Source organism: Quercus robur, chromosome 5 (assembly GCF_932294415.1).
Source record: "Quercus robur chromosome 5, dhQueRobu3.1, whole genome shotgun sequence".
Taxonomy (NCBI): domain Eukaryota; kingdom Viridiplantae; phylum Streptophyta; class Magnoliopsida; order Fagales; family Fagaceae; genus Quercus; species Quercus robur.
Window position 1 is genome coordinate 77,814,221 of NC_065538.1, and position 23,880 is coordinate 77,838,100.

General features: G+C 34.2%; 3 protein-coding genes and 1 long non-coding RNA gene across 4 annotated transcripts; 3 read left to right on the forward strand and 1 right to left on the reverse strand.

The window, feature by feature from the left end:
• Positions 1-358: 358 nt before the first annotated feature.
• Positions 359-4,228, forward strand: LOC126727216 (cysteine-rich receptor-like protein kinase 10). Its single transcript, XM_050432782.1, has 7 exons — positions 359-1,299; positions 2,270-2,404; positions 2,517-2,638; positions 2,828-3,038; positions 3,135-3,372; positions 3,517-3,667; positions 3,784-4,228. Exons 1-7 carry the CDS (start codon positions 468-470, stop codon positions 4,111-4,113), a joined length of 2,019 nt encoding a protein of 672 aa, XP_050288739.1. The 5' UTR covers positions 359-467; the 3' UTR covers positions 4,114-4,228.
• A 777-nt stretch (positions 4,229-5,005) lies between these two features.
• LOC126727222 (cysteine-rich receptor-like protein kinase 10) lies at positions 5,006-10,702 on the forward strand. Its single transcript, XM_050432792.1, has 7 exons — positions 5,006-5,883; positions 6,179-6,316; positions 6,435-6,556; positions 8,729-8,939; positions 9,220-9,457; positions 9,711-9,861; positions 9,976-10,702. Exons 1-7 carry the CDS (start codon positions 5,094-5,096, stop codon positions 10,306-10,308), a joined length of 1,983 nt encoding a protein of 660 aa, XP_050288749.1. The 5' UTR covers positions 5,006-5,093; the 3' UTR covers positions 10,309-10,702.
• Positions 7,595-8,546, reverse strand: LOC126727235 (uncharacterized). Its single transcript, XR_007656186.1, has 2 exons — positions 8,366-8,546; positions 7,595-8,017 (listed from the first exon to the last, which is right to left on the reverse strand). It is a non-coding gene; the product is annotated as an uncharacterized LOC126727235 (long non-coding RNA).
• A 1,400-nt stretch (positions 10,703-12,102) lies between the features above and the next one.
• On the forward strand, positions 12,103-16,090 carry LOC126727227 (cysteine-rich receptor-like protein kinase 25). The gene is made up of 7 exons (XM_050432802.1): positions 12,103-12,993; positions 13,802-13,942; positions 14,066-14,187; positions 14,272-14,482; positions 14,782-15,019; positions 15,332-15,482; positions 15,589-16,090. Exons 1-7 carry the CDS (start codon positions 12,192-12,194, stop codon positions 15,871-15,873), a joined length of 1,950 nt encoding a protein of 649 aa, XP_050288759.1. The 5' UTR covers positions 12,103-12,191; the 3' UTR covers positions 15,874-16,090.
• The last annotated feature ends 7,790 nt before the right edge of the window (positions 16,091-23,880 follow it).

Genomic DNA, 23,880 nt, shown 5'->3' on the forward strand with positions numbered 1-23,880 from the left:
AAGTCAACCTTTGCGATTACTGTTCAATAAACAGTATATAAACAGTAACCGCATTACTCCAAAACGTATGGAAAAGAAAAAAGAAAAAGAAAAAAAAGAACGAAAACACAGCTTCATGCATACCAGCTTCAGTGGAATCCAAATGTACACATGATCGTCGACGTCTGTTTTGGTCACACTGCTGTTTTCAACCCCAGAGTCATCTGACCCCATCGGTAACAAGGACACAGCATTAAAGGTTTTTTGCCAGAATTGGTTGACGTGTTGACTTGCAAGTTGTGCATCTGTTGTGCCGCTCTACGTGCCACAAGACTTATTCCGTTCGTTAAGAGACGCCCTCATCCTAAAGGCAAACTATACATCTTCATTGCTCGTACCTAATCCCATTCATACTCATCAAAACATGTACTGATACAATAAAAAAAATCTCTGCATAAATACCGAGAGGAAGAAATTAATTCAACAAAATGACTTCCTTCAATCCCTTCTCTCTTCCCATCTTGTTCCTTTCCATACTCAGCTTCCTCAGCCTAACCTCTCATGCTGCTGATCCAGTTAATCTCAACACCGTATGTGAAAACTCCACTTTCAGCTCCAATAGCCTCTACCAAACCAATATCAAGTCTCTCCTCTCTTCAATCTCCTCCAACACCACTCAAAACCTCGAATTCTACAACGCCACGATTGGCCAAAACACCTCCAACCCTGTTTACGGTCTCTTCAATTGTCGCGGTGATGTAACCTCTCAAGTCTGCCGAGACTGCTTGGTCGCAGCAGTGAAAGAAATAACCAGCAAGTGTTCAAGAGAAAAGGTTGCAATCACATGGTACGATGAGTGCATTTTGCGTTACTCGAATCGGTCTTTCTTTTCACAAGTGGATGAAAAACCAATGTTCGGTTTGTTAAACACTCAGAATGTTACTGATCAGGCCAAGTTTAATCAATTACTGAACTCTTCGATGATTGAGTTAGCAAATAAAACATCCTCGGGTGTTCCAACAGGTGCTAAAAAGTTTGGGACCAGTCAAGTGAACATATCTGCTTTTCAAACACTGTACAACCTTGTACAGTGTACACCGGACCTGTCCAGCGCCAATTGTAGTAGATGTCTTTTGGATGCTATAAAGCTTCTTCCCTGGTGTTGTAGTGGAAAACAAGGGGGTAGAGTTGTTTTTCCCAGTTGCAGCGTTAGGTACGAATTGTACCCTTTTTACCGTATGGTAGCCACTGCACCAACACCTTCACCTGAGGTTCAATCTTCACCACCTCCAAGTCCAAGTTCCGTGAGTGGACCAAAAGGTAAAGTGGTTCACCCATTATTCCCATTTGAACTCTTCTTCATTCTTGATTAGTATTAGTTAATGCTATTTGGTGGCGTTGACTTATGTCAACATTTCACAGCTTGCTTTTAGGAAGAGCTTTATCTTATTTGGTACTGATAACATAAACAACAAATTATATCTTTAAAATAAGCAAGTGTTTCTGTATTTCGACATTAGATTATAGAGTCCATTATACTATTATAGGTTCTGGACCCCGCCAATATGTGTATTCTATATAGCAGATCAGTTGTACCAAAATTCAACAACAGACAAACGAGGAAAAAATGAAGTGAAAGTTGACTTGATATGATAAATTGAATTACATAATGTTTCATGAATTCAAATCCTCTGTATTTGGACAAACTTCTATTTACTCTAAATTAAAAAATAAAAATTACAAGGTTGAATACTAAAATGTTTAGTTCATGAGTATTAGTTGTTTTTATTTTAACCTACGGTTACATTCTTTTTATGTGTTTTTGTGATTCTTAGTGGTTGATGGTCTTTTGGACCATTTCCTCTGTTCCGTAGTGCACAACTTGATTTACCTTAAAAAAAAAAAAAACCAAAACAAAACAAAATGTGTGTGCCCACATGGTACTTGAAGAGGAGGGAGGGAATAGGAATATATACTCCTACCTGCTCTTAGATTGTGATAAACTACCACATGTTTTAGAAATTTAAGCTGATAAGAAATGGTGAATCTAGTCACTCAATCATTATTGTGACAATTTATTTCTTATGTACATTTAACTGGAGAATGTAGAATTAAAAAAACAAAAAAAAACTGATCACTATGACCATCAATTATACAGTGCAACTTAATCATTTTCAAGTAAGTGCTTATCATCTCTGACCATTGTATTGTTGAGCATGTCTGAAACATATGGTAATCAACAATGAATTTGAGCTGTACCAAGTGTAATCATACGATGTTGTTTATGCAGATAAAAGCAAACTGTCAACATCAAAACTAGTTGCCATCGTTGCTCCAATTTCTGCTTCTGTGGTTCTATTCATTGTGGGCTGCTGTTTCCTAATAAGGAGAGGAAAGAAGTACAAAGCTGTAGACGGAGAAAATGGTAATGAATAACAGAATAAGTAAATTGGATATATGCAGTCTTTTATGTCCTCGTGTCCAAATACAATGCTCTTTGGAGTGTAATATCTCACGTATATTCTTTGCATTTGTAGATGCCAATGATATTACAACTGTAGAGTCCTTGCAATTTGATTTTGTTACAATTGAAAGTGCCACAAACAAATTCTCAGAGGATAACAAGCTTGGTGAAGGAGGATTTGGTCAGGTTTACAAGGTATGCAATTAGAATACTTCACTTATTTTATTTTTATTACCATGCTATTTTACAGGGCAGTACTAGTTAAGCATAAAAAATTAAACACATAAAAATATGAGTAATTTAAAGTTCACAACATTTTGATGTTGAAATTTTCAAATTATACAAAGTAAACTATTCTAAGGATTGGTTAAAGTATTTTCTCAGGGAACACTTCCTAATGGACAAGAAATAGCTGTGAAGAGGTTATCAAAAAGCTCAGGACAAGGTGCAGAACAATTTAAGAATGAGGTTGTAGTGGTAGCCCAGCTTCAACACAGAAATTTAGCAAGGCTATTGGGTTTTTGCTTGCAAGGAGAAGAAAAGATACTTGTTTATGAATTTGTGCCCAACAAGAGTCTTGACTATATTCTATATGGTTTGTCCATTTGAATTATGATAACAAAGTAGAAATTAAGAATCATTTGATTAAGCTTTTATTCCTAACATGAAGTAATTTTTGATGAACTTGTAGACCCAAAAAAACAGGGACTACTAGATTGGTCAAGGCGTTACAAGATAATAGGTGGGATTGCTCGAGGAATCCAATATCTACATGAAGATTCTCGACTTCGAATTATACACCGCGATCTCAAAGCTAGCAATGTATTGTTGGATGCAGATATGAACCCAAAAATTTCAGATTTTGGCATGGCAAGGATATTTGGAGTTGATCAAACTCAAGGAAACACAAGTAGAATTGTGGGGACATAGTAAGTTCTGAAATTTTTTGCATTACCTCATTTCTGAAATCAGTCAGGAGTCAGCTATGAACTCAACTTAAATGATTAGACTCGTGAGAATAAGGATATTGACTTCTTATTAACTTTTGTTATGTTCTTGGTGATGCCTTGCAGTGGTTATATGTCTCCAGAGTATGCAATGCACGGAGAATTTTCTGTGAAGTCGGATGTGTATAGCTTTGGTGTCTTGGTTCTAGAGATTATCACTGGCAAGAAGAACAGTAATTTCTATGAATCAGAAGTTGCTGAGGACCTCTTGAGTTATGTAAGTGTGAAATTGATGTTGTAAATATTTTCCCTTTTAAATGTCTATATCACCTTCTCCTAGTTGCTTAGAAGAGAAGTGTGGCATTCTGAACACAACATGATGAATTGATGCAGGTTTGGATACATTGGAGGGATGGTAGGCCTTTGGAATTGTTGGATCCAGCTTTGGGAGATTCCTTTTCTAGAGATGAAGTCATGAGATGCATCCATATTGGTTTATTATGTGTTCAAGAAGATCCAGCTGACAGACCCACCATGGCGACGATAGTTCTCACACTTACAAGCGGCTCAGTTTCACTGCAAGCACCTCAACAGCCAGCATTTTTTGCCAAAACAGACACAAACATCCCAATAAAGGGCCTGGAATCATCAGATCAATCTACGAACAAGTCAATGCCGTGGTCTGTTAATGAAGCATCCATTACTGAATTAGACCCTCGATAGTTATATTTCAAACTTAAGTCTCTGTTTACCAAGTGATGAAGTCTTAAAAAGTTGAGTTATGGTTGCATATGACATTTGCTTATGGAATAAAAATTCAATATGTTTAGAGTGCTCAGTAGTTCAGTTCGAACATCTATCCAAATCCTCTGTATGTTTGGTGTATATTATAGTTTTTCTCTGAAGATGAATAGATGGGATGGGCTTCAATTATTTAAGAATGTTGCAATTAAAGTCAATAGTTTCCAAAACTATTTCATTTTGAATCAGTTAAAAACCAACGAGGCTCTTGTAATCTGCAGTCCCATTCTTTTGGCAAATAAAATAACATCAAATAAATATAGTGAAATGAAATAAATACCAGAGATCAAATATGCAAAAAAATGTTAAATATCTCCAAATTCTAGAACACGTAATAGTCCAATCAAGCTAATCAACTAGTGGCTTTTTAATACCCCCAAAGGTTATAGTCGTTATCTTTCTCTTTCTTTCTTTTGTTTTTATATTTTTTTCTCTGCACGTTCTGACAGAATAGTCAAAACAGTTGTGCCTCGTGATCCGGCGCAATTGGACCATGCAGTTAATCCTCCTCCTTCTCACAATAGTTTTTTTTTTTTTTTTTAACATAAATTTGATGATAATTTAAAATAAATTTGATACAAAATTTATGAAAAACATAAAAATTTAATATTAAAAAATTAATCATATTTTTGTTTACCATAAATTTTTTTTAAAAATACTTTTTAAATAATCTCTCTTAGGACATCTTATATGAAATCTTAGTGATTTAAGAGACGTGACATGTACTTATCTTTTTCATTTGTTTAAAAAGAAAAAAAAAATCTTGCTACCTTATCTTCTCTCTCTCTTTTATTTTTGGTAAACCGCTACCTTATTTTCTCTCTCTCTCTTTTATCCTAAAACATTAGTTGGAACCGTCTCTCTCGTTTATATCTAAAGGACCAGTGAAGCTAAGCTAAGCGATGTGCGCAAAAATGGTCGACTTTGAAATCCCCATATCGATTAAGCTTGTGTCTCTCTTTCTCTTATTAAGTTTGCTTTACCATACCACTGAGTCAGCACCTACATACGCCTCTCACTCCTGCTCCAATTCAAGCTTTTTCACACCCAACAGCACCTACCAAGCCAATCTCGACCTCCTCCTCTCCGCTCTATCCTCCAACTCCACAAACCAAGATGGTTTCTTCAAAACCCAAGTGGGTCAAAACCAACCCAACATAGTCACAGGCCTTTTCCTCTGCCGTGCTGATCTCACCCCAACTGCTTGCCAAGACTGCATCTCTCTTGCAACAAAAGACATACAAAAGCGTTGTCCCTTAGACAAAGTTGTCCTAATTTGGTACGATGAGTGCACTTTGCGTTACTCAAACGAGACTTTCCTCAACAACTTAGTACCTTATGTGAACTTTTTCACTACCAACCAGAGCGTCGTTGAGTTGGACCGGTTTAATGGGTTGTTGGCTAGCACCATGAAATCGTTGGCTCAGCAAGCTGCGAATTCACAATCGAATAAGAAGTTTGCCACGGCGGTGGACAAGTTTACGAGCTCGTTGACACTGTATAGCCTGGTGCAGTGCACACCGGAGTTGTCTGTGAGTGAATGCTTGACATGTTTGGATAGTGCCATCGCTTCTCTTCCCACATGCTGCAATGGAAAACAAGGTGGAAAGGTTCTGCTTCCGAGCTCTAATGTTAGATATGAAATTTACCCATTTTTTAATTCCACTGCATCATCTCCTACACTTCCTCCAGGTACGCTGTAAATATTGCTGTATATCTCTTTTGCTTTGACAAAATCAGTACTTGAAGAAAAGGAAAATAGAAAATATTAGGCGCACAATTTTTAAGTATCTATAATTGGGACAGAATTTTTATTGGTCTTTTTCCTGCTTCATTCTTTAACTATTACTAATTGGTTGGGCTGTCACTGACATATCATTTTTCTAGTTTATTATCACTAATTATATATAATGTTATTTTTAATATTAAAGAATCACGATGAACTGTCTTACTTTCTAAAGTAAATGATGCATATCGTTGAATGCAGGGGAAAAAAAATTGTCATCTCTAACAATTGTTGCCATTGTTATCCCAATTGCTGTTTCTGTGGTTCTTCTTTTCATTGGCTGTTGCTTCTTTTGTCGGAGAGCAAGGAAGAAGTATAATACTTTACCAGAGGAAAATGGTGAGGAATAAAAGATTATTATTTCATCACTTTGCTTTTTGGTCTTTGTGGTATAAACAATTCGCAATTGGAATTTTTATTATAAAAAAATCATTATATTTACTGCTTTGTTGTCTAGGTGGAGTCGAAATTACAAATGTAGAGTCCTTGCAGTTTGACTTAGATATCATTGAAGCTGCCACAAACAAGTTCTCAGAGGATAATAAGATAGGTGAAGGAGGATTTGGTGCCGTTTACATGGTAAAAATTAAGTTAATACTGAAGGTCAATGAGAGTTTTTTGCACACAAAAGATTGTTTAGGGTGAGTTTGGTTCAGCTTTTTGAAAAAGTGCATAATGAAAAAGTGGAGTTTTGTAAAAGTGCATAATGAAAAAAGTGGAGTTTCAAAAAGCTGAGTGTTTGGTAAAAGCTGTTAAAAAGTGCATAATGTAAAAGCTGAGTGTTTGGTAAAAACTGTTAAAAGTGGCTTTTTGAGGGATAAATGACCAAAAAGGACAATGTATATATAAGGGATATTTCAAACTTTTTTTTTTTTTTTTTTTTTTTTTTTTTTTTGTGGATGTGAATTTATTTCATACTTATTATATAAATCATCTATTTAAATTGTAAATAATTTCCATCAACATGAAGCACAAAATAAAAATGTAAAAAGATGATAAAATATTGCTAAATTATATGGTGTATTTTGGAGTTTGTTACAAATGTATGCAATGTAAAGTTAACTGAGTCAAATGATGTATGCATCAACATACCAAGTGTGAATTGTGATGTATCAAATAGAGAATTTGACCTCAACACTACAACAAACTCTCTCTATTAGTCTTAGTTGCTGCTCAATGCAAATGATGTGTAGAATATATGACGTAATAACAACCCACGGACAATGTCATCATACTCATACACAAACAAAACTTTTATGAAAAAATAAAACCAGTTCCAGCACAAAAATACAAACTTTAATTGAAGAGGATTTGTATTTAAAGAAGTTTATTTACAATCGAATGTGGATACAACATGCACGTGTTGGGACCTATTATTTCTCTTTCCTTACCACCTGGCTCACACATCACATGCCAATGCCATTGTTAATTAACACATGGATAGGACAAGATCAGCAAAAGACATCCTCCCCTATGTATAAAGGGCCCTACGACCTTGAATCAAGGCACCGAATGTGGCATTTAAATTGCCACCTAGTTAACGAGGTTCGAGAGCAAACAGTGAGACTCAATTGGAAGTTCATCAAAAAAATAAGATTAATTTCTTGACCATTAATCTTAGCATAAATTGACGATTCCTAACCTTCCCATAAGGCAGGCAATCAAAAATCATAACGAGAAATAGTAAACACACAAATTCTTCTCAAATATGCACAGAACAGATCAGAACAGAACAGAACAGAACAGAACACAAATATGCACAGAACAGAACAGAACACAAATCATTTATAAATACAATGGACCCAACAACAACGAGAACAAAAAAGCCTAAATACAGAGAAAAAAGCCTAAACATTCCAACATTCCAACGTTACCTCTCCCGTTTGGTTCTCGAGAAAACCAACAAAGCCTAAATACAGAGACACCAACAAAGCCTAAATACATTTCAATTCGATGAATCAACAAAGCCTAAAAAAAAAAAAAAAAAACAGATCAGTGTTGGTACCTGTTTTTTCGTAGCAGATCCGTAGAGGTTGGTACCTGAGAAATCAAAACCCACACACCAAAAGTGAGAAATCAACCAAAGAACAGAGAAATCAAACCCAGATCCATGAGAAATCAAACAAAGAACAGAGAAATCAAAACCAAAAAAACCCAAATCAGACCCATGAGAATCAACCCCGGTTCGGTCCAAATCAAAACAACCCATACCCATGACAAATCAACCCAAAGAAAGACTTACGGAGAAAGACTTACGGAGAGGAAGAACCAGAAAGACTTGCGGAGAGGAAGAACCAGAAAGAAAGAAAGAAAGAAGAAGAAGAGGAAGACGAAGCGGAAAAGAAAAGGAAGAGAAAAAGAAAAAAGACAGAGAGTAGAGAGACTTACGAAGGCAGAGCAAGGCAGAATCAGAGATGGGAGGCGTCAAAAATGCGAAGGGAGAGCAGAGATCAGAGATGAGGGCGAACGTGAGTGTGGGTATTTCAGTCTTCCAACGTGCTGCAACGGTAATAATCAAAACGCGCTATGCGCGTTTTGATTTATGGACAGCTGATGATCCATAAACCAAGCGCGTTTTCCCTTCAGTATTTGTAAAAGTTGAAAACGCAACTTTTATAAAAAAGTTGCGTTTTTAACTTTACCAAACGCTGAAACAGTCTGGGCTTTTTTGAAAACGCCCGTTTTGGGCTAAAAGTGGATGCAAAAGTGGAACCAAACGGGCTCTTAATCTTGGTTCAAATATATTTTCAGGGTACCCTTCCCAATGGACAACATATAGCTGTGAAAAGATTATCTGTAAGATCTGGACAGGGTGCAGTAGAATTTAAGAATGAGGTTGTATTGGTAGCCAAGCTTCAACACAGAAATCTTGTGAGACTCTTAGGATTTTGCTTGGGGAGAGAAGAGAAGATACTCGTCTATGAATATGTTCCCAACAAAAGCCTTGATTACTTTCTATTTGGTTAGGCCCATCTGAACTTAAATCCAATTATTTTTTTCTTTCTTTGTTTAATGTCTCTAAGGTATGTATGGTTACTGTTTAGTATCAGAGTACATGATACTGATCACTTACACATCCTTCAAAATTCACTTGTCTTGAACTTCTCACAAATTGAATCAGTGCCAAGGAGCTGAAATTCTAAGATGATAATAAAATTTTGTTTACGAATTGAATCAGAATATTTCCTTGTCCATTTGAATCTCATTCCTAACTTGAGTATTTAATTATGACAAAATTATAGAGCCATCAAAGCAAGGAGAATTGGATTGGTCAAAACGTTACAAGATTATAGAAGGAATCGCCCGAGGGATTCTTTATCTTCATGAAGATTCTCGACTTAGAATTATTCATCGTGATGTCAAAGCTAGCAATGTTTTGTTAGATGATGATATGAACCCAAAAATTTCAGATTTTGGCATGGCAAGGATATTTGTAGTAGATCAAACTCAAGCGAATACAAATAGAATTGTTGGAACATTGTAAGTTCTTAATCACAAATTTATTTATTTCTTATAACATGTGAGAGTTACAGAAACGAAATATAGATATACTTTAACACCATCAGTTCATGCTCTGCCTTGTGTAAATAGCAATGCTGTGAGAGGGATTATCTTAGGAGATTGATTAGCTTGAGATGTTCCAAAATTTACAGATATGATACTATGATTGACCTTCTAAAAATTCATTCTTTTATTTTACATAAGGCTTTTTCTTTATGGTTCTTAATTGTAGTGGTTATATGTCTCCGGAGTATGCTATGCATGGACGATATTCTGTGAAGTCTGATGTGTTTAGCTTTGGAGTCTTAGTTCTAGAGATTATAAGTGGCAAAAAGAATACCCATTTCTATCAATCAGAACTTGCTGAAGACCTATTGAGTTATGTAAGTATGAATCAGATATTTTAAATTTGTCACTTTTACAATGAAATTATTTTTCTTTGGTTGAGGAAGAAAGATGAACTTGATGAACTTCACATTTATAACGAGCTTCTGCAGGCTTGGAAACAATGGAGGAATGGAACACCCTTGGAACTGTTGGATCCCTCTTTGAGAAATTCTTATTCTAGAAATGAAGTTATTAGGTGCATCCATATGGGCTTCTTGTGCGTTCAAGAAAATCCTGCAAATCGACCTACAATGGCAACAATAGGTCTCATGCTTAATAGTTATTCTGTTACGCTACCATTACCTCAGCAACCGGCATTTTTGCATCGAAGCAGAGCAAAGCTAAATAAGCCAATAACGGAGCTTGAGTCTGATCAACATACAACCCAATCAAATGGATGGTCTGTTAATGAAGCATCATTCACTGAAATATATCCTCGATAGTTTGACTAGACAAGATGCTTTCCAAAATCAGTATATATTAGTAAGTGGTGGAACTTCTATTCCAGTTCTCAGATAGCTCTTATTTATGGACTGAAACCCGTAAACAATCGTAAATATAAGTTCGCTGTCAATTAGAACTGATATCAGTACGATATCAAAGTTGGGTGTCAATTGTATTTGTCATAGGGCTGGTTAATTTTGGATGGGGGTGAATGACACTTTTTTCAATATTCCATTCTCATCATTGTGGAGGATGAGGTATTTTAACTGGTCTCTTCTAAAATCGACCTGCTATCACATCATATTAGAATAAACATTTTTTTGAAAAAAAAGTGATGGTGACTGAGATTTCTGAGACACACCTTATAATGAAAGTTTTATAATCCTTGCGTTATTATTATTTTTTTTTAGAGGAATTCTATTTATACATCTGGTCTCTGAGATATTTGTCACAAGAAGACGAGTATTTTGAGGTATAGGAGCCTGTACCTATTTTCAATTATCATTTATTAGTGGGGTGTTATGAATAACTCCAGTATTTTTTTTTTTTTTGAGAAGTTGAAAAGAACACCGTTTGAGTGGCAAAATTATTTGCTTGCTCACTGCGCGACTATACACGCCAACTTTTAATTTTGTGAACCTTTCTGTTTAAAGGAAAAATTATTAATTCTACTGGGATGATTGTTGACATAGTTCTTTTAATTGTTATTTATGTAAATGTATGAGTAAATTTCTTAATCAGTATAAAGAATAAAAAAAAAAAAAAATTACCAAGTGATGTTATATATGCATATATAGCAGCATTTTATTAGTTAGGAGGTCATAGAAGACCATGTCAGCAATTATCCTGAGACCTAATAATTTCTCCCGTAAAAGGTATACCTATTTTTTTGTGCCTTTTTCGCCTAAAAAACCCATGTGTAGAATTTTATTGCCTTCATTATAATACTAGAACTACTCCTTTCTCCTAGGCTCTGAAATAGGAACTTTCCATAAATAAGAACTTTCCATTCCCCTCTATCCAAATTCATAATAATCCACGGTTACAATTAAGAAGAACTTTATTATTGTCTTATATCAGAATAAAAAAAATATTAAAGAAAAATAAAGCACTAGTATTTGGTTGGTAATAAATAGGATTTCCTTTACATCTTCTCCAATTAAAGTGACTTTTATTAAATATATTAGCATTGATTTGTATGACATATTGTATATGTTAGAGTAAATGCGGAAGAGGAAATATAAAATGGGAACACAAGAATATAGGGTTACGTGGTTTAGCCTTAATGGCCTATATCTACAAAGGAAATCTTTTAGGACTACATCTTTATTATGTAAGAGTGTAGTACAAAGTCTGTATTACAATAAAACATAACATGAGTATATATAAGAGACTCATATATCTTTAACACCCTATATCTTTAACACCCTCCCAAACTCAAGGTGGAAGCTTGACGAAGGTTTGAGATTGAATAAACATGAAAAGATATATGCCTTGAAGCCGCAACGAAGAATATGTCAATTAAACAATTTTGGAACTTCAAATGAATAAACGGAATCTAAAATTAGAATCTATGCAAAAACTGAGCAAAATAGATTCTTTCGAAAATTTTGACTTCTGGTCAATGCTCCACAAAATAAGTCAAAGTCAACAGCCAAACTTATGGTCAACAAGGAACTGCGAAGTTGCTTTTGTTCACCTGCGTCCAGAGACCCCACCCGCACTACTCAATGCTCATCACCCGTATCCTCATCATATCCACCAAATCTTTTATCTTTATGACTTTATTCCATTGTCCAACTTACCAAAAAACACAAAAATAATTACACATGAAATTGAACAAATATTGGGTGATCTTGCAATCGGTGTACTTGTAACCAAAATGCGTTATTTCAAATTTCCCATGCTCCTTTTGTCTCTCTGGTTAATTACCTTGCTTAGCCTTACCAAAACTGAATCAGCACCCACTTACAGCGCTCACTTTTGCTCAAACTCAACATTCTTCATCGCTAACAGTACCTACCAAACCAACCTCAACCTCGTCCTCTCTTCTCTTAACTCAAACGCCACAAACAACAACAATAATGGATTCTACAACGCCTCAGCTGGAGACAACCCAGCTGACGACGTGGTCTCTGGTCTCTTCCTTTGTCGTGGCGACGTCAACACGGCCGTCTGTCAAGACTGCGTCGCCACTGCAAGCAAACACATGTTGCGGCGATGCCCTCTAGACAAAGTCGCTATAATATGGTACGAAGAGTGCCTTTTACGTTACTCTAACAAATCCATCTTCGCTACCATCAACGAAGTCCCTCAAATATTCTTGAGTAGTACGCAGAATATCACAGGGGCAGAGAATGATCGGTTTAACGATGTGTTGGCCAAAGCGATGAATTCTTTGGCGACGAGAGCGTCGAACTCTGATTCGGGAAGGAAGTTTGCGACGGAGGAAGATGAATTCACGAGTTTAAAGTCGCTGTACAGTCTTGGTCAGTGCACGCCGGACTTGACTGTCTCTGATTGCTCTAGGTGTTTTCAAAGTGCCATAGGAGCTCTTCCTACGTGTTGTAATGGAAAACAAGGTGGAAGAGTTCTGCTCCCAAGTTGTAATATTAGATATGAACTGTACCCATTTTACAACATCACATCTGCTTCGCCTATAGTTCCTCCTCTTACTCCTGCAGGTACGGTAATTAAGAACATTATTTTTCCAGATCTTTGAATTTTAGACAAGTGAGAGAAAAAAATTTAGGTAATTTCGGAGTTTTATTTCGGGCTCTCACAAAAAGAGTGAGCCCGGCCCACACGAGAGTCACACCATGGACCTCCCCGTCTTGTGAGATGGTCCTGTCTCTCTTCTGTTATTGAAGGGTTAGTATTTTTATTTCTATATTTTTAAAGGAAGGTGTCGAGAATTCTTTGAGCACCAAACCATTTCAGGAGTGTATAGTTCTCCCTCTTACATACACATATAATCACAAGAAGGAATCTCTGCCCAAATGCTAGATTGAGGTTTTGAATTAAAGACCTTGGGCATCTCATGCTTTATAGAATTATTAATAGATAAAGTAGAAATCATAACCAAAGTTTTTTTTTTTTTTTAAATCTTAATGTTATATCACACTTTCCTTTATTTTTCATTATAAATGATTTTATTGGTCTTTTTCTAGTTTCATTACTTAACTATTACTATATTACTAATTGGCTGCCTTGTCACTGACATATTATTTGTCTAGTTTATTATTACTAATATATGTTCTAATGACTCTTCAATTCATAACAGAAAATTCTAAAATGTGAAAAACACAAAGGACACGAACATTATGGAATGGCAATAAGTAAAAAATATTATGGAAAAATAAGGGACACAAACTGTTAAAGGAATAATAATCAAGAGGCACCTTTTGATTTACCATTTCCAACATTAAAGTAGTATTTCTCATGATGAACTATCTAACATTCTAAGTAAATGATGCATATTGTTGTATGTAGGAGAAAACAAAATGTCATCGCTAACAATTTTGGTCGCCATTGCTATCCCAATTGCTGTTTCTGTGGTTCTTTTCTTCATTGGCTGTTGCTTCCTTCGTAGGAGAGCAAGCAAGAAGTTCAATACTTTACCGGAGGAAAATGGTGAAGAATAAAAGATTATTTGATCACTTTTCTTTTTTCTTTTTTGGTCTCTGTGGTATAACTATAAACAATTTGAATTTAAATTTCATTTTAATAATCATTATATTACTGTTTGTTGTCTAGGTGAAGTCGAAATTCCAGATGTAGAGTTCTTGCAATTTGGCTTGGATACAATTGAAGCTGCCACAAACAAGTTCTCAGATGATAATAAGATAGGTGAAGGAGGATTTGGTGCCGTTTACAAGGTAAAATTTTAGTTAATACTGAAGTTCAATAAGACTTGTATGCACACAAAAAATTGTTTAATCTTGGTTCAAATATATTTTCAGGGTACCCTTCCCAATGGAGAACAAATAGCTGTGAAAAGATTATCTGTAAGATCTGGGCAGGGTGCAGTAGAATTTAAGAATGAAGTTGTATTGGTAGCCAAACTTCAACACAGAAATCTAGTGAGACTATTAGGATTTTGTTTGGAAGGAGAAGATAAGTTGCTCATTTATGAATATGTGCCCAACAAAAGCCTTGATCACTTATTATTTGGTTAGGCCCATATGAACTTATATCCAGCTAATTTTCTTTCTTGGTTTTGCTATTTTTCTTTCTTGGTTTTATGTCTAAGGATGGCATGATTAGCATCAGAGTACACGATTCTAATCACTTTACAAATCCTTCAAAATTCACTTGTATTGAACTTCTGACAAATTGAATCAATGCCAAGGAGCTGAAATTCTAATGAAATAACGAGAATATATGTATTTTTTTCGTATTGAATCAAATTATTTCCTTGTCCATTTGAATCTCATTCCTAACTTGAGTATTTTATCATGACAAAATTGTAGAGCCAGCGAAGCAAGGAGAATTGAATTGGTCAAAGCGTTACAAGATTATAGAAGGAATTGCTCGAGGGATTCTTTATCTTCATGAAGATTCTCGACTTAGAATTATTCATCGTGATGTCAAAGCTAGCAATGTTTTGTTAGATCACAATATGAACTCAAAAATTTCAGATTTTGGCATGGCAAGGATATTTGTAGAAGACCAAACTCAAGCAAATACAAATAGAATTGTTGGAACATTGTAAGTTCTTAATCATTATATCTGTCATTGAATAATCTAAATTAACAAATTTATTTATTTCTTATTACATTCAAGATTTATTGAAATGAAAAATAGATATAATTACTTTAACACAGCCAATCCATGCTCTAACTTGTGTAAATAGCAATGCTTTGAGAGTGTCAGAGAGATTATCTTAGGACATTAATTAGCATGAGATGCTTCAAAATTTACAAATTTGATACTATGATTGACCTTCTGAAATTTTCTTCTAATATTTTACTTAAGATTTTTTACTTTTTTAATAAAATTTTTTATGGTTCTTGATTGTAGTGGTTATATGTCTCCGGAGTATGCTATGCATGGAAGATATTCTGTGAAGTCCGATGTGTTTAGCTTTGGAGTCTTGATTCTAGAGATTATAAGTGGAAAAAAGAATACCCATTTCTATCAATCAGAACTTTCTGAGGACCTCTTGAGTTATGTAAGTCTGAAGTAGTTATTTTAATTTTGGGTTATTTAAGGAAATTATTTTGGCTGTGGTCGTGAGGGAGAAAGTTGAACTTCACATTTTTAACGCGTTTCTGCAGGCTTGGAAAGAATGGAGGAATGGAACGCCCTTGGAATTGTTGGATCCCTCTCTGAGAAATTCTTTTTCTAGAAATGAAGTTATTAGGTGCATCCATATTGGCTTATTGTGCATTCAAGAAAATCCTGCAAATCGACCAACAATGGCAACAATAGGTCTCATGCTTAACAGTTATTCTGTTACGCTACCATTACCTCAGCAGCCATCATTTTTGCATCGAAGCAGAGCAAATCTAAACAAGCCAATGACGGAGCTTGAGTCTGGTCAACATAAAAGCCAATCATGAATGGTCTGTTAATGAAGCATCATTCACTGAAATATATCCTTGATAGTTTGACTAGACAAGGTGCTTTCCAAAATCAGTAGATATTAGTAAGTGGCGGAACTTCTATTCTAGCACTCAGATAGCCCTTGTTTATGGATTGAAAACTGTAAACAATCGTAAATATAAGTTCCCTGTCATTTAGATCTGACATTAGTACAATATCGATGTTGTGTGTCAATTGTATTTCTCATAGGGTTGGTTAATTTTGGATGTGGGATGACACTTTCTTAATATTTCCATCCTCATCATTTTTATTCTGTGTAATTAAAGTCGACAAAAGCACAGGCTGCTGTGGTCTCAATGGTTTGTTTGTTTCATTTTAACCCCACTCTTGGGGAGTCCAAATCTTCTGTCCCACTTTTCTTGCTCCACTCTATACTCCACCAATAAAAACTTGCCACGTGTTCACCTAATTAATTAAATACTATCATTATTGACTTATTAATACTACCGTTATTAATTAGGGTGATCACGTGACAAGTTTTTATTGGTGGAGTATAGAGTGGAGCAAAAAAAGTGGGACAGAAGATTTGGACTCACTCTTGGGGGACTGAAAAAATGTTGCTTGATGTGCCGGATACATAATAATAAATTGTAGATACTGGCTGAGTATTTGTTATGGATATTTTTGGAAGAAAAAAAATAGTGACCATTATGTTAACTCATAAGTAACATTCAATTTGTCTTAGATTCTGATGGGTGATACCAATATTCCAAACATAATTGCAGATAATATCATTCATACGATTTTGTTTGTTCATTTAGACCCCTTAAACCAGATTGTTTAACCTAATAAATTAATCAAGTGATTACTTAGGTTTATTATTCAGATCTAGGTTAAACAATAATTAATCATATCATGCAAAATAGTGGAAAGTAAATAACACCACGATATGATGACCTAGGAAAACCAATGAAACGAACTGTTTCAAGATAAAAACCTGGGGATGATTTGAGCTAACTATTCTCAAGGCAAAACAAATCTACTATAAGAGAATTGAAGTTTTTACACCAACACAAGTTGCTTTGCTTGTGACTTTGAGATCTCACTCAAAGGTTTCAGATCACCATTAGTAATGATCTTGATGTAGCAACTATGTTCTACTTATGCTTGATTGTAGATTTTGCTCTAGTAGATTCTTGTGTAGTTAGAAGGTACAAAACCTCTCAAATCTCACAAAGAGTAACACACAAGTCTTTCGAAAGTTTGAAAAACGTAGCTAGGGTTTCCCTTTTATATGTGGAGAAGTTTAGATGAAACCCTAAACGTTTTCGCGAGCTTGGGCCTATTTAAAAATTCTGCAGAAAAACTAGACCTATGATTTTCGATCAGTCGAGTAAGGCAGAACCACACTTCCTTTTTTTGCAATCAGCTGGACTTGAACCTTGAAACAGCCACTTTTAAGCATTGCCTAAAGACTTAGATTAGATATGTTTTGTTCTTGGTTTGCCAACATAATGAAAACATGATTCTAAACATTTAAACCTAAATCTTTAGAACCTAACAGATTCAGATCCTTTAGATTTTCTAGGGTACTCTATCAATAAATTTCCTTAGATCCTAACAACAGTTTAATGATTTAATGGTCTAGATTCTACCATGTTAACATTCCACTAACAATATTCTTAAAATAATAAAATAATGTTGCAAACAAAATAATTAAGATTATTGTTAGTGGAATGCTGATATGGTAAAATTTAGACCATTAAATTATTAAAGAATGGTTAAGATTTAAGGAAATCTAGAAGATCTGAATCCATCTTTCATAGGCATTGATCTGGTTTTTGGCTTTGTATATTTACTTATTTAGTCAAGTATTCCATGTTTTAAAAACCAAATCATACGTTTAGTCAAGTATCCAATGTTTTAACATAAAGGTACACTACAACTCCACTCAAAAGTTATGGTAACTATTAAGCGGGGGTGGGGTAAGTTATACTATATACAAAAACCTCTTTCCCTCTCCTTTGCTTGTGTATGTGCGTGTGTGTGTTTTTCAAAATAAGAAGAAGAGTATCCCATGTTTTAAAAACCAAATCCTATGTTTGAAAGCCAAGGGGCTTGTAGTTCAACTTATAACTATCTCTTGGTGTTTATAACAGAGACATATAAAGTTCAAATTCTCTCTTTCCATTGTAAACATTAAATTATCTTTAAAAAAAAAAAAAATCATACGTTGACAATATAAAGAATGAGATGTTCAAGGTTTTGAGATTAGATTACTGTTTTGGTGCCTCTGGAGAGAGAGAGAGAGAGAGAGAGAGAGAGAGAGAGAGAGAGAGAGAGAGAGAGAGAGAGAGAGAGAGAGAGAGAGAGAGAGAGAGAGAGAGAGAGAATTTTGGGGCTTATTTTTGGCCTTTGGATTTTTTTCCCCACGTGGCTTTTATGCATATTAAAATGGGAGAGAACGGGAGAATAATAAATAGGAGAGGAGTTGGACCCAATTTAGACTCCACACACACATTACTTTAGTAAATTCACCTATATTTAATTGTTTCAACTAATTTAAGCATAGAATTATTTTTAATATTTTTTTATTGCATGTGCTACTAAAAATGTTTTTATTTTTAGATGGTATTTCTTTCAATTGTTGGTTTCCAAAGCTACAAAACATGAGAAAGAATGTCATATTTCAAATAAGTTTTTATTTTTATTTAAATTTTATGAAATTAACCCTATAAATTCATTTTTTTTATTATAAATAATTGAAACACCATATATATAGATAGGACAAAGTTTGGGGATAAATTTGATTGTCCTACTAATAGCAGTAAAATAACTACATGTTTTGAAAATTTTCCCATTAGATTATATGTTCTTAACATGCATGTCAAATTATGAGTCTATTAGATGTCATTTACTATTCGATCTATAAACTTATTTTTTATGCATAATTTTAAATTACAAAAACTTGAATTTTAAATATTTAATTGATAATATAGCTATTAAGATTTGACCTTTTAAAATTTTTTCAAGCATGTAAAAAATAAGAAGAAAATGTAATCTAATGGTGAATTTGTCAAAATTTATATCCAATAAAAAAATATTAAATGTAGTCGTAGAAATTAGTTATAATAAAGTTTTTAACCAAATTTTATCTATACAAATAATTAATATATGGAATTAAATACGTTTATGTCACATATGGAAATTTATTCATGGACTAACAGAAATGTATCTTATTTTAGATAGAGGAGGCCAATTAAAAAGAATTATCATTCATTCATGAAGGAGAATTTGGGTCTTTGGACTCGCATATGCAAGTTGTTAACCAATGCAAATGCCTTCCACATTGGTCTCCTTCCGAGCCACTAGCATACTCTTTGACCCACAAAAGAAGTCTTCGCATTTTAATTTTGGCTAAATGGTAAGTTACACACCTAAGGTTTGAGGGAGTTTGTATTTTATACCATGAAGTTTAAGAATTTGGAATTTAATTCTTGAAGTTCTATACCGATTGTATCAGTAGTCATTTCATTCATATTTTTCATTAAGTGACATATAAGCTTGTCATGCAAATTTAGTTTATCCAATAAAATAATGTTATGTCATTTTTATTATGCCATGTCATTTTAATTTTTTTAGTTTTCAAAAGTGATGTATTATTTTTTTGAACAAACTAAACACGCATAACAAGTTTATGTGGCATTTAATGAAAAATATGAATAAAATAACTATTTATGCAAACGAAATAGAATTTTAAAGAGTAAATTGTAAATTCTAAAATTTGGGATATAAAATTTAAATACTCTCAAAGTTTAAGAATATAATTTGCAAAGGGGAGGAATTCGAATTTCAACTCTAGATAGAGAATTTAGACAAGAGTGCTATTATAGACCACGGTTTCACAACAGTAGAAAGTAAATCAGTTTGGGCAATGCTTCCGTCACAGTTCGACTCCAATCTCCACCCATCAACGGAATATTCTTAACGCGTTTTACTTTTTCGTATGTCCCGGAGAGTAGTGAGGTCCTATAAATATAATTACTAAGTTTATCAATATATATATATATATATATAATTACTAAAGTTTACATGACTTACATCCTGTCCTAAGTCCTACCCTAAGTCCTATCCTGATCTAAGAGGCGGTGAAAGGTATCCGAAGTTCCAACGACTAAGAGCAACCACATCAGCTCGTGGAAAAGATTTCGTTTATTTTACACAAAAAACCTACTTTTTCTATTTTACACCATTACTTTTACAAAACACCCACATCAGTTTATCTATTTTACAAGACTTTTCAATAAAAGATTCATTATTCAACAATTTTTAATTATTTTCCCTAATGGTTATACTTTTTTAATTTAAACTTATATTTTAAGTAAACTACCAACACCGGTGGCTCGGCCAATAGAGCCGCTTGTGGTGGAGGTCCAATGGCCCACCGGATTGGTGTCTCCGACCATTGTACCGCCATCACCGGCGGGCCGATTGTTGTAGTAGTGTCTCCGACGACCGCTGTCGAATCGATGTCTCCGACCACCGTATTGCTAGAATCGGTGACCGAATTGATGCTGTCAAATCGATGTCTCCGATCAATGGTCATTTTTTTTTATTTTGACCCAACGGTCATAATTTTTATTGTTATATCCACCAGTCATAATTTTGAAATTCAAATGGTAAATTCAAACCTAACTTCAAACCCAATGGTAAATTCAAACATAAATGTCATATTTTTTTAACTTTAAATCCAATGGTAAATTCAAACCTAAAGGTCATTTTTTTTTTTTTTTTAACTTTAAACCCAATGGTAAATTTAAACCTAAAGATCATATATATATATATATATATATATATATTTTTTTTTTTTAACTTTAAACCCAATGATAAATTCAAACCTAAAGGTCATATTTTTTAACTTTAAACCCAATGGTAAATTCAAACCTAAATGTCATATATATATATATATAAATATTTTTTTTTTTAACTTTAAACCCAATGGTAAATTCAAACCTAAAGATCATATTTTTTTTAACTTTAAACCCAATGATAAATTCAAACCTAAAGGTCATATTTTTTTTTTAACTTTAAATCCAATGGTAAATTCAAACCTAAAGGTCATTTTTTTTTTAACTTTAAACCAAATTGTAAATTCAAACCTAAAGGTCATATTTTTTATAACTTTAAATCCAATGGTAAATTCAAACCTAAAGGTCATATTTTTTAACTTTAAACCCAATGGTAAATTCAAACCTAAAGGTCAAATTTTTGAAATTCAAACTCAAGTCACATTCTTGCTCGATAAATATGACCATTTTCTCTCTAATTTCCACCCACTTCTACAAAATTATCTATTCCATTCGGTTTTTGTTCTCTCTTAATGGATTTCCATTATGACATTGATTTTATTTTTCCAAATGATGAGCCTCCATTTGACTCATCTTCTGATGATGATGAGACGAAACTTACTCTAGCTATTGCCATAGAAGAATTAAAGAATGAAGGAGCATCAACATCACGTTGTCATTTGGTTCAACCTTGCAGGTTTATCTGGCGTAATCCTTTGCAAGGTCATGATAGGCTTTTCCATGATTATTTTGCTGAAACACCAGTGTATCCTCCTAATGTATTTTGAAGGAGGTTTCGAATGAGTTGTTCTCTTTTTCTACGTATCCATTCAAGAGTTGAAGCTACTGAACCATACTTTGTTCAAAAAAGAAATGCGGCTAACATACTCGGGTTGTCTTCCCTTCAAAAGATGACCGCTGCAATCAGAATGCTTGCTTATGGAGTGTCGGCTGATTTCATGGATGTATATAAGGATTGGAGAAACCACTGCAATAAAAAGCTTAAAAAAATTTGTTAAAGCGGTAGTTTCAATCTTTTCTGAAGAGTACTTGAGGTCACCAAACAACAATGACATTGCAAGGTTGTTAGCAGTTGGCCAACATCGTGGATTTCCAGGAATGCTAGGGAGCATCGACTGCATGCATTGGAAATGGAAGAATTGTCCAAGTAAGTGGAAAGGTCAATATATTGGTCATACACGTGATCCAACGATAATTTTGGAAATCGTGGCGTCGTATGACCTTTGGATATGGCATGCATTTTTTGGGTTACCGGGGTCTCACAATGACATCAATGTCCTAGAGCGGTCTTCTGTATTTTCTGAGCTTGTTGAAGGGCATGCTCCTCCGGTTAATTACTCGATAAATGGTAATAACTATTCGATGGGGTACTATCTTGTAGATGGTATATATCTATCATGGGCAACATTTGTCAAAACAATTCTAGCACCACAAGACCGTAAAAGACAACATTTTGCTTTCGCACAAGAGGCGGTCAAGAAGGATGTTGAACGTGCATTTGGAGTACTTCAAGCGCGATTTGCAATTGTGCATGGGCCTGCACGTTTTTTCCACCTTGAAACGCTTAAGGACATTATGATGGCATGTATAATATTTCATAATATGATCGTTGAAGATGAGCGACATACTTACCTTGGAGCAAATGACTTTGATTATGATCAAATCAACGATAATGCACCCGAACCGGTGTCACATAATCCCACTTGTAACCTTATGCAGATCATTGAACATCATAATTCCATTAGAGATAGAGGAATTCATTCTCAACTTCAAGCAGATCACGTTGAGCATCTATGGCAACTACAATGCCAGTCGTAGGAATTTGTAATTCTAAATTTCTAAGCATAACTACTTTTATTTAATGTGAACCTTCGTTGGAATTTGAAATTTTCTAAGTTTAATATTACTAAGTTTCCAAAAAATTGAGACAACAAAAAGCTGTATATAAGTTGACAAACCCTTAGGTAAGTTTGTCAACTCAAGTTTAGTTGTAAACTTACACTAGATACTATCCTGATCATTGGTCATTTTTAACACAACTGTAGCTATTCAACAAAGCTTATTTGCTTAGTAAATCAGTATATGTAGCCTAAAGCAAACACCTTTTCTACCATACATTGACATTCTATACCTAATAATTCATTTGGTAAAAGTCCATTTATAATTTATAGTTATTCAATAATTTAAAACACAGCAGAACAATAATGTAGAACCATGCAGAACAATAATTTTTCTTTCTTTATCTCAAACAGGGGTATTTAACCCCCTGCTAACAGCAGAAAAATAATGCAGAACTATGCAGAAAATCATGTCTGCAGAATTCAGAGAAATAACATTATGCAGAAAAATAACACTATGCAAGTACAACCACCTGTTGAGAAAGTGCAGAAAAATAACACTATGCAGAAAAATAATTATGCAGAAAAATAACATTATGCAGAAAAATAATACAATGCAAGTGCAGAAAAATAACACAATGCAAGTACGGCCACCTGTTGAGAAAGTGCAGAAAAATAACATTATGCAGAAAAATAATTATGCAGAAAAATAACATTATGCAGAAAAAAAACACTATGCAGAAAAATAACACAATGCAAGTACAGCCACCTGTTGAGAAAGTACAGAAAAATAACATTATGCAGAAAAATAACACTATGCAAGTACAGCCACCTGTTGAGAAAGTGCAGAAAAATAACACTATGCAGAAAAATAACACTGTGCAGAAAAATAACAATGCAGAAAAATAACATTATGTTTGAAAAAGAAATTGGAAACATCCTCTGATTTAAAGCTAAAAGGTATTTCAAGTGATAAATCCCAATTTAGCTCTGTTTACTATTCAACTAAACCTGAAACTTCCACTTCATTTAGTAAAACTGCTAATGAAGATGAGGAAGATACTGTTTCTCTTAATCCATCTGATTTTGAATCTCCTATTGAAACTCCTCCTGTTTACCAAAATCAATTAAGAGTTTTGACTGTTTTAAATGATGATTTTGAAATTGATTGGGATGCTTTGTACAATGAGTTTATGCTTGTTTCAAACAAAACCAAGAGAAAATATTTCCAAGATAATTTTGCTCAGTCTGATAAAGACCATGCTAAAGGAAAATGGTTGGAAATGATGAATCAATTGAAAAAACATATTTTGTTTTT

What these genes read in the sequence shown, in the direction of transcription:
- LOC126727216 (XM_050432782.1), top strand. Translation starts at nt 468, where the DNA reads ATGACTTCCTTCAATCCCTTCTCTCTTCCCATCTTGTTCCTTTCCATA. An exon ending in GATTTGGTCAGGTTTACAAG is followed by an intron (nt 2,639 to 2,827) that starts GTATGCAATTAG and finishes GTATTTTCTCAG; the next exon opens with GGAACACTTCCTAATGGACA. An exon ending in CTGAGGACCTCTTGAGTTAT is followed by an intron (nt 3,668 to 3,783) that starts GTAAGTGTGAAA and finishes GAATTGATGCAG; the next exon opens with GTTTGGATACATTGGAGGGA.
- LOC126727222 (XM_050432792.1), top strand. Translation starts at nt 5,094, where the DNA reads ATGTGCGCAAAAATGGTCGACTTTGAAATCCCCATATCGATTAAGCTT. An exon ending in ATCTCCTACACTTCCTCCAG is followed by an intron (nt 5,884 to 6,178) that starts GTACGCTGTAAA and finishes CGTTGAATGCAG; the next exon opens with GGGAAAAAAAATTGTCATCT. An exon ending in GATTTGGTGCCGTTTACATG is followed by an intron (nt 6,557 to 8,728) that starts GTAAAAATTAAG and finishes ATATATTTTCAG; the next exon opens with GGTACCCTTCCCAATGGACA.
- LOC126727227 (XM_050432802.1), top strand. Translation starts at nt 12,192, where the DNA reads ATGCGTTATTTCAAATTTCCCATGCTCCTTTTGTCTCTCTGGTTAATT. An exon ending in CCTTGATCACTTATTATTTG is followed by an intron (nt 14,483 to 14,781) that starts GTTAGGCCCATA and finishes ACAAAATTGTAG; the next exon opens with AGCCAGCGAAGCAAGGAGAA. An exon ending in AATAGAATTGTTGGAACATT is followed by an intron (nt 15,020 to 15,331) that starts GTAAGTTCTTAA and finishes TCTTGATTGTAG; the next exon opens with TGGTTATATGTCTCCGGAGT.